At 48.3% G+C, this 10,547-nt stretch overlaps 1 protein-coding gene across 1 annotated transcript in view; it reads right to left on the bottom strand.

Annotated features, from left to right (window-relative positions):
- Window positions 1–1,134: 1,134 nt before the first annotated feature.
- LOC142470136 (uncharacterized) overlaps window positions 1,135–10,547 on the bottom strand; it is a 59,799-nt gene continuing 50,386 nt past the window's right edge. The window contains exon 3 of the mRNA XM_075577091.1: window positions 1,135–3,334. Within this exon, the coding sequence (XP_075433206.1) occupies window positions 2,407–3,334 (928 nt within the window). The 3' untranslated portion in view covers window positions 1,135–2,406. The remainder of the gene's footprint in view (window positions 3,335–10,547) is intronic.

Here is a 10,547-nt window from a genome sequence, read left to right as displayed (position 1 = left end):
TATTTCAATCATTGTTTTTAATTGGTTTATGTTAAGCTTTATATGGTTGTTGTTATATGCATTTTTTAATCATATCGTTTTTCTCCTTAAGAATTAATTAAGGAGTTTATTATTTGCTTTATTGTTCTTTTTATTATGCTTCATTTAAATTGACATTTTCTAATTTTTCTATTTTGTTTTCAATATTTTGCATTTGCTTTTTGTGCCCATTGATGTCGCTATATGTTTAGCTTCTTGACGTCACGGCGATCTGTTTGGTAGCTATTGCTATGTATATTATTTTGTTCAGTCTGTTCTATGCATTGCCCACAACAAAGATGTCCTTACTGCCTGCATGACAGTTTCTGCCCTTAGAACGGCACCAGACCGTCCTGTGCATGCGCAATGATGCGCATTGCGTCATGACGCCATCGTGTTCCGCTTTTTGGCATGAAATTGCATACAGGTAAGAGGGTATTTAATGGATGTTTGTACACTGTGTTTTATCCTTGAAAAAGAACGTTGTGACATTCGAAACGCGTTGGATGGGTCTTTGTCACATTAAAGTGCCCTTTTAATTCATTTTTTGATTTTGGGTCCTTCCTGCTCCGTTTTTGCTTGTGTGCTTGTTCCTTCCTTTATTACCTTACTTTGGCTGAAGCAAGAGTTGTCTCTCTCTCCCCCTCCCCCCCCCCCTACTTTCGCTATACCGGTTCAAGGATATCTGCTGTCCACCCCTTTTGTATCAAAAGTCTTCTCCCGCCTAGAACCTCTCTCACTTACTGCCCCACACCTCTGGAATGCCCTTCCCTCAATATCCAACTGGCGCCCTCTCTCTCCAGATTTAAAGGCCCATCTTAAAACCCACCTCTTTAATGAAACATTTGGGTAGCTCCGTTGGCTGATACTATACATCGCATATGCAATTACCATGATCCTTTGTAGACGCACTCACCATAACACGCTCCTACTGTCTCTAAGTTCTCCCTACTTACCAATTAGATTGTAAGCTCTTTGGGGCAGGGGCTCCCTTTCCCAATGTTTACTTTTATGTATAAAGTGCTTATTCCTGTTATGTCATTTGTGTTACTGCTGTAAAGCAAAGATATACATTTGATACTTCATCAAATAAAAACACAGCTCATACACATTAGGGATCATCAAATAAAATCCAGGATTCCTTTATTGCTCTAAAGAAAACTGAAATATGTATCTTAACCACTCATGGACATAATACTGTATATTGGCAGACATTTCAGATTTTAAATAAATAAATATTTTTAAGTTCCACAGGGCTTCCCTGATGCACCTGCTTTCTGATAACAATAGTTGCAATCTTGCCATAAATATCACTTAAAGAAGAAATACCTCAATCCAGGTCCATCTACACCCCCCTCCCCCAAATTGTTCCCTTGCAGCAAACCGTTTGGTTTTTGTTTTAGATATCTTCTGAACCGGTGATCTTTCACCAACACCATTCCTATATTTTTGTAAGGAAAACATGTCCTCGGCAAATAAAGTCAATGCGATTAACCCAATGAATAGAAGGAACGCCACTCATCACAATGATGTTTCCCGTACACCTTGCCTTGCCACATAGGATGCCAACTATCTCAGATGTATAGAGAGTATATCCCGACACAAGCTGACCAAAACAGCAAAATATCCGGAGTTCCGCGGTGGCTTTTCTGTGCTTCCGAGTGTGGGCATTAGATGAACAGAGAAGTAGAAAGGGAACGACAAATAAAGGAAGGCAGCTTGCCCATCAGCTATGAAGAGATTGCAAAGTGATGTCTGCCACGTGCCATGTTATGTCTCTCCATTTCCCCATTTCCCTCGTGTTAATGCTCGTAACTGTACTCGCCAGCAAAATGTTAATTCCAAAAAGCACGAAGAATTAGTGAATTATCTACTTAACTACAGGTCACCGGACAACGTAGACTAACCACTGTTATTGCGTAATCTTCCACTGCCATTAGTGCAGGTTTGGGGGTTTTCCTTCTCTTTTATTGCATCTTGCAAGAGTTGAACTGTTCTTAAATCGTATTCCTCTGGGAAACAAAATGTTGACGCTGATGATATTTATATTTTGAGTGTCTTCGCTATACGATTGGCAAGTGTAGTTTTATTCCTTGCACAGTATACTAGTTCTTCACTTAACATTTCTCCCATTCAGGACTAGAGGACTTCCCTCCAGCATGAACTCGCTGGTGTCGTACAAGACGACTTAGGACCTTAGTCCATAGCAGTCGGGTTGTTTTTTGCCAAATATCCCCATTGAAGTAAATGGGGATTTTCTACCGTATCAGCTGCTTTCGGCAATATAGAACTAATCCCCTAACCTGTATCCACATCCAGGGAAGACGTAGCACATTTCTTGTTTGCCTTCTCTTATATCTAACATAATTTGAGTCCACACGTTCCATATTAAGTGCAGACAAAGGAAATTTGGACGCTGTGGATTCTCTGGTGTTGACCAAGAGCTGAGCGCTGCTTAAATCTTTTCCCACATTCAATGCAGAGATAGGGCCTCTCTCCTGTGTGGACTCTCTGGTGTGTAATAAGATTGGAGCTGCTACTAAAGCATTTCTCACATACCTTGCATGCATATGGTTTTTCTTTAGTATGGACCCTCTGGTGTGTAACAAGATTGGAGCTGTTACTAAAGCTTTTCCCACAATCTTTGCAAGCGTATGGCTTCTCTCTGGTGTGGACTCTCAGGTGTGCACGCAGTTGTGAACTGCTAGAAAAGCACTTCCAACACACAGTGCAGTGCCAGGCCTTCTCTCCTGTATGAACCTTTTGGTGCTTTGTAAAATTTGAGCTGTCACTATAGCGTTTGCCACATTCATTGCAAGTATATGGCTTTTCACTTGTGTGGATTCTCTGGTGGGTAACAAGATGCGAGCTGTGATTAAAGCCTTTTCCGCACTCTGTGCACACAAATTGTTTCACTTCAGTGTGGACCCGAAGGTGTCTGAATAGACGTGAGCGCTGGGCAAAAATTTTCCCACAATCAGTGCATGTGTATGGCTTCTCAACAATGTGTGTTCTTTGATGGACTGTATATTCTGTTTTCTCCAGAAAACTTTTACCACAGGCCTCACAGATGTACTTTGTAAGAATTTTCTTGCAAACACTGTTTGTTGTAGTTGTCTCTTCTATGTTCTCCTGATAAGCAGAGGACTCTTCGGCTTCTTCATGATTATGCTCTTTGGTGGTTGCGAGATTTGCTCTTTCCGAGGAAACTGAATTTGTGTATTCCTCCTTGATTGTGGGTGAGGTTTTGCTGTACTCTTCCTGACTACTATATTCCATTGCTTGACTTGCAGATTCCCGGTCATAGATCCATCTGCTGAAATAGAATACAATTTTAGTCAAGGTGTTCATTTGCTGTAATGTTTTATTTTTTGAAATTTTTGTTTTAATAAATGAAATATTTGTGCTGGAACTGGAGGGTGTGAGCCTGAGGAGAAAAAAGTGTGGAATGACTTGTTCATGGAAAGTAAGGTGTATTTTTGCACTGGCCTTCCAACATAGTCTAATACATATATTTTTTTTGTATTCAAAATCCTTGAGATCTACACAAAGCTATTCCAAATACTGTATGAAAGAATGCAAATGATCTAATAGGGTCTGAGATTTTACACCAATAGGAATATGTACAGACTTGGAGGGCCAAGCGTTTCCATTTCTGCCACTAATTTCTATGTTTCTAGCTTCCAAGTGGCTGCCATGATTAAGAGTCTCTGGAGCTACGTCAAATCAATCATTCTCCAAAACCTAGAACTATTAGAGCACGGACCACTAACTAGGCAAGGGTTCCAGAGCAATACATACCTAAGAAAGTGGTCTTTGTGAAAATTACACGGAGAGGAGTTATGAGTATTTAAATGAATATTTATTTCAATATCATATAGGAAGAATGATCCAGATCAATGTATAATTTTATTTATATAGCACCATGTACGTAGTGCTTTACAAATGTAAAAAAAAGGCAAAATCAAGTACAACAATGGGGATAAGAGCAAGCAAATGATAACAAGCTAAAGGGAGACCCTGTCCTGAAGAGATTACACTCTAAGTGGTATATCGGAAGACTTCCAGACAGTAAGAGTACAAGTGTATTTATTAAAAGGCAAATCATTTAATGAAATACTTACTGTATTTTAAGAGGTGAATTTTCAGATGGGATTTAAAAATGCTTGTCAAATATGGAGTGGCAGAAGGTTTCAGAGGTAAGGAGAGATGACTGAATGAGGGTTTCAGAGGTAAGGAGAGGAGTGTAAAAGGTTTAAGACCTGTTAAGAGGCCAGTAGAGGTAAAAGATACAAACATGGACATCTTTGAGCGCAAGACGCAAATAGTGGTGTAATGAGATATGGAGATGTAGAACCTTAAAAAGGAATAGAGCGGAATTTTGTTGTTTATACAGCGATTAATAGGAAGCCAGCAGAGAGATTTCAGGAGGTAAGAAGCACATACAGTATGAGTCTAGAAGAGCAGGATATGATTCTAGCAGCAGCATTTTAAATAGATTGTAAAGAAGGGAGATACAGGCAAATAAAAACTACTTTGTCCATCTGTCTTCCTCTCACCTCCTGTACCTATCCCTTCTTCTCCTCTTGGCCACAGGAGACAATTCTCGAAACCTTGGACCCTATTATGTCCTGTCTCACCCTTGACCGGTCTCTCTCTCTCTCTTTCTATGATGTAACAGATGGTATTACCCCCTGTTAACACAAAAAATAACCCAGAAAGTAATCCACGCATTAAAAAGAACCCAAACATTGCCATGGTCAATACTTACAACTTGGGACAAAGTATCAGGAGTAATTGTGGACCAGAACTTGGGTTCCCAGTGATCATCAATCGGTGTGTCAGGCAGGTTAGTAAAAGCACAAGAACAATAAAGCTGATATGGTTCTTAAAAGAGGCGAAAAGGCTGGAGACCACTTTTAGTAATATAAGCAAACTCAGAGGAAGGAGGATAGAGAACTACAGTACATCAGGTTAGGCAGAGGTAGGTTAAGCACATACAACAGTTGTGCAAAGGCCCCAGCAGAAGAGAAAATAGCCCACTCAGTAAGGAAGGGGGACGAAGTATGTTTTATGTAAATAAGTAAAAGGAGAAAAACAAAAGGAGGAATAGCAAGACTAAAGTCAGAAGAGGACAGGCATGTTGAGGGAGAGAGTAATAGGTGACCACCTTATTCATTATTTTTTTGAGTCTTCACAGCTGAAGGAGAAGGACCACAGTTGGGTAACAGGAATTTAATTGGAGAAGAAGTGGACAAGTATTTACAGAGAACAAAGTCCTACTGGAAATTTCAAAACTGAAATTGTATACTGTATGTCAATGGGGCCAGACCAAACACATTCAAAAGATATTCAAAGGGTTTAGGTTTGTGCTGGCAACACCAGTAACAGAACTATTTAACCAGTTACTATTAGCAGATGTAATTGCAGGCGACTGGAGAAGAGCAAGCAAAGTCTCCCAGACAAAAGTGGAATTAGGGAGGAGACAGGTAAACAACGACAGGCCAGTGAGCCCGACACCAGCAGGTGGGAAATTAATGGAGAACATTGCTGAAATAAATAAAATCGCTGGATATCGAAAGTCCATGCATTTACAAAATCCAAAGCAGCAAAGCATTTACTGCGGGTGGGGTGGGGGGAGAAATCTTATCTAACAAACATAATTGTGGTTTTTTTCTACTGTTATTAAGGTCATCGACCAGGGTAGAGCAGTAGAGGTGCCATATCTAGATTTTAGTAAGGCCATTTACACTGTCCCACATAGAAGACTGACAAACAAGTTGCAAAGCTTGGGATTGGATTCTAAGGTGATTAAATGATGGACAAAACACTGGTTGAAGTATAGACAACAGAGAGTTGTGTTAAATAGAGTACTGTACATCCAGAGGAGAGGGACGGTGACCAGTGCAGTAACCGGGAGATCTGTAATGCTCTGTACTATCGTTGTTACTGACAAATGGTTTGGAAGGGAAAGGATGCCATTTTGCAGATGACGAAAAAATATCCACAACCTGGTACTCTAGGGGGGTAAACAAAATTATTATGTTTTAAGTAGATTAGAGCAGTGGTGCACAAACTAGGGGGCGCAAGATTTTCTGGGGGGTGTGCAGCAGTTACAGAGGTCCCACGCTCTCCCCCAGGCATTCAAATTAAATGCCGGGGGACAGTGCGAGGCCTCTATAATACACTTGCCTTCCCTTCCAGTGCTGCATCGTCCTGGTACCCAGACATCAAATGACGAGGTGCCGAGGCGAACAGGCAGGGGTGCGCACAGGGAAAAGTTTGCGCACCCCTGGATTAGAGGAATGGTCGAGGGTGGGGCAACTGCAATGCAATGGCAAAAAGTGCAGAAAACAATTAATGACCCTATAATGTCAACTACTGTAACGGAAAGGGACATGGGAGTCATTATTTCAGCCGATTTAAAAGCAGCCAAGTGATTCAACAAAGCAATGGGGAAAGCCAGCAGGATGTTAGCAATGCCTCTTATGTCACAGCAACCTGTGTAAATTAGAACAAATACTTCCGGTCCACCAGTAGTGACGTAATGTCACTTGCGTCGTCGTCCTTACGCGTTTCGTCTCCTCGTGAGACTTTGTCAAAGGCGTAAGGACGACGACGCAAGTGACATTACATCACTACTGGTGGACCGGAAGCCGGCTGGTCTGATCCTCCCCTGTTCCTGTTTGCACGGAGCGCATGCTGCCCTGATTCCTCTGACTGCAGTCATGATTACACAGGAAACCTTTCCATCGGCACAGCTTGAGGAGGAGGAGGACTAACTGGGTGCCTACACCACCGAAGATACGGGTGATTTACCGGGATCTCCGCAATACATTGTGATATGGTATCACTACATGCCTGATTTTATATGAATTTTGTGAGTGAGCTTGATTCCCTCTAATTTTATCTATTAAAGCGAAAACAATATTACGCTATGGGCCGTGTGTGTGTGTGTGTGTGTGTGTGTGTGTATCTATACTATAATTTTAAGATGGATTCTGTTTGTATGTCAGAAGCATCACAATCTCACAAACGGCACAACGTAGCACCACAAAACTTTCATTGTATGTTCTGCGGCGGATTTGTAGGTCAGCGCAACTATTTTTACCTTCCAATGTCACTCACCTGCCATGTTATGGACATTCTAATGTCCAGCACACTTCTTACAGCACGAGTAGGGGGGCGGGAGGCGTACCTATTAAGGGAGGGGGCATGTTTGTGGCAGCGGGTGGGAGCGCACCTTTCAAGCAGCCTACAGTAGCTTATACGCCGGCTCTCGACCGCCAGACACAGAGACTCCCCAGAGAAACCACCGGACAACACCCCCCCAAAGAGAGACCCCCGGACACACACCCCCAGACACAACCCCCAGAGAGACCGCTGGACAACCCCCCCCAAAGAGAGACCCCCACACACCCCCCCTGCCCCTTAGAGACCCCCCCCCAGAGAGACCCCCGGACAACCCCCCTCCTAGAGAGACCCCCAGACACCCCAGCCCCCAGACACCCCCCTGCCCCTTAGAGACCCCCCCCTGACACCCCCTCCCAGAAAGTACCCCGGACACCCCCCTCCCAGAGAGACCCCCAGATTCCCCCCTCCCAGAGAGACCCCCGGACACCCCAACCCCCAGAGAGACCCCCTGACCCCCCCTCCCAGATAGACCCCCGGACACCACCCCCCCCCCCCAACAGATAAAACCCCGCACCCCCCGGACACACAGAGACCCCCGGACACCCCCCCCCAGCTAAAGAGACACCCACGGACACCCGCCCCCCTCGCCCCAAAGTGACAACCGGATCCCCCCCCCAACAGCTAAAGAGACACCCACGGACAAAGAGAGACCCCCGGACAACCCCCCTCCCAGAGAGACCCCCGGACACCCCAACCCCCAGAGAGAGACACCCAGACACCCCCCCCTGCCCCTTAGAGACCCCCCCAGAGAGAACCCTGGACACCCTCCCTCCCAGAGAGACCCCTGGACAACCCCCCCCTCCCAGAGAGACCCCCAGATTCCCCCCTCGCAGAGAGACCCCCGGACACCCCATCCCCCAAAGAGACCCCCGGATACCCCCCCTCCCAGAGAGACCCCCTGACCCCCCCTTCCCAGATAGACCCCCGGACACCATCCCCCCCACCCCCCACAGATAAAACCCTGCACCCCCCCGGACACAGAGACCCCTGGACACCCCCCTCACCCCAACTAAAGAGACACCCATGGACACCCCCCCACCCCAAAGAGACCCCCTGATCCCCCCCCCCCCCAGAGAGACCCCCGGACATCCCTCCCCCACAGAGAGACCCCCGGACACCCCCCAGAGACACTCCTGCCCCCCCCCGAGAGACCCCTGGACACCCTACCCGTCCCAGAAAGACACCCAGATTCCCCCCCTCCCAGAGAGACCCCCGGACACTCCAACCCCCAGAGAGACCCCCGGATACCCCCCTTCCCAGAGAGACCCCCTGACCCCCCCCCCTCCCAGATAGACCCCCGGACACCATCCTCCCCACAGATAAAACCCCGCCCCCCCCCCGGACACAGAGAGACCCCTGGACACCCCACCCCCCCAGCTAAAGAGACACCCACGGACACCCCCCCACAGCCCAAAGGGACCCCCGGACACCCCTCCCCCACAGAGAGACCCCCGGACACCCCCCAGAGACAATCCTGCCCCCCCCCGAGAGACCCCTGGACACCCCACCCGTCCCAGAGAGACCCCCGGCCCCCCCCAACACACCCCCCCGCCTCAGAGAGGCCCCCCATAACCCCCGCCCCGGCCACAGAGAGACCCACGGACATTTCCCCGCCCCAGAGAGACCCCTGGACTCCCCCTCTCTGCCCCAGAGAGACCCTCAGACACACTTTCCCCCGGCCCAGAGAGACCCCCGGACACCCCCCTCGACCCTGGGAGACCACCGTACACCCCCCCCAGAGAGAACACCGGACACCACCCCCCAGATAGACCCCAGGACACCCACCCCCTTTGTTTACTCACAGGTATTGAAGGATTAAAATAAATAACTATGTCACATTACAATGTCTTTTTTTATACAATCTATTCAATGAATATTACAGTCACCGGGCGAAGCTAGTATATATAGGGTGACCATTCGCCCCGGTTTTCCCGGGACAGTCCCGTTTTTTTCTCGGCTGTCCCGGTTGACAGTCCGTCCCGGAAATGTCCCGGGTTTTGCCCCTGATGACTGGTCCCGTGCGCGAGTCGGTGGCGGTGCGCGGGGGCAGCGTGAGGAGGATGCGGCGTCCGTGAGTATTTATTTTTTTCCTCAATAGCAGGATGCCGGGGGGTGGGGCTTTAGAGTAGAAACAGGGGATTGGTTGGAGGTCAGGATATGCCGGGGCGGGGCTTAGTATCGGGGATGGATGTAGTGAGTTGAAGTGTGTGTGTGTGTGTGTGTCTCTCTCAGAAGGAAAGCTCACAGCTGGCAACTGAAACTGCCGGCAGACTGGAAAAAAGCCTCACTACTTCTGGCTCCCTACAGTGGCACTACAGGTAAGCCCCATGTCGCCTGTGTGTGTGACAGCCCCCCTCCCAGTCTGTGTGTGTGTGACTGCCCCCTCCCAGTCTGTGTGTGTGTGTGTGTGACTGCCCCCCTCCCAGTCTGTGTGTCTGTGACTGCCCCCCTCCCAGTCTGTGTGTGTGTGTGACTGCCCCCCTCCCAGTCTGTGTGACTGCCCCCACCTCCCAGTCTGTGTGTGTGTGACTGCCCCCCCTCCCAGTGTGTGTGTGTTTGGCTGCCCCCCTCCCAGTGTGTGTGTGTGTGTGTGTGTGTGTGTGTGTGTGTGTGTGTGTGTGTGTGTGTGTGTGACTGCCCCCCTCCCAGTGTGTGTGTGTGTGACTGCCCCCTCCCAGTGTGTGTGTGTGTGTGTGTGTGTGTGTGTGTGTGTGTGTGTGTGTGTGTGTGTGTGTGTGTGTGTGACTGCCCCCCTCCCAGTGTGTGTGTATGTGACTGTCCCCCTCCCAGTATGTGTGTGTGTGACTGCCACCCCTCCCAGTCTGTGTGTGTGTGACTGCCCCCCTCCCAGTCTGTGTGTGTGACTGCCCCCCCTCCCAGTCTCTGTGTGTGTGTGTGTGACTGCCCCCCTCCCAGTGTGTGTGTGTGTGTGTGACTGCCCCCCTCCCAGTGTGTGTATGTGTGTGTGACTGACCCCCTCCTAGTGTGTGTGTGTGTGTGTGTGACTGCCCCCCTCCCAGTGTGTGTGTGTGTGACTGCCCCCCTCCCAGTCTGTGTGTGGGACTGCCCCACCCTCCCAGTCTGTGTGTGTGTGACAGCGCCCCTTCCAGTCTGTGTGTGTGTGTGTGACAGCCACCCTCCCAGTCTGTGTGTGTGTGACTGCCCCCCTCCCAGTCTGTGTGTGTGTGACTGCCCCCTCCCAGTCTGTGTGTGTGTGACTGCCCCCCTCCCAGTCTATGTGTGTGTGACTGCCACCCCTCCCAGTCTGTGTGTGTGTGATTGCCCCCCCCCTCCCAGTCTGTGTGTGTGTGACTGCCCCCCTCCCAGTCTGTGTG

The sequence above is a fragment of the Ascaphus truei genome, chromosome 19, assembly GCF_040206685.1.
Source record: "Ascaphus truei isolate aAscTru1 chromosome 19, aAscTru1.hap1, whole genome shotgun sequence".
Taxonomy (NCBI): domain Eukaryota; kingdom Metazoa; phylum Chordata; class Amphibia; order Anura; family Ascaphidae; genus Ascaphus; species Ascaphus truei.
The sequence above is the reverse complement of the archived record's forward strand: the minus strand, read 5'-3'. Positions and strand labels throughout refer to the sequence as shown.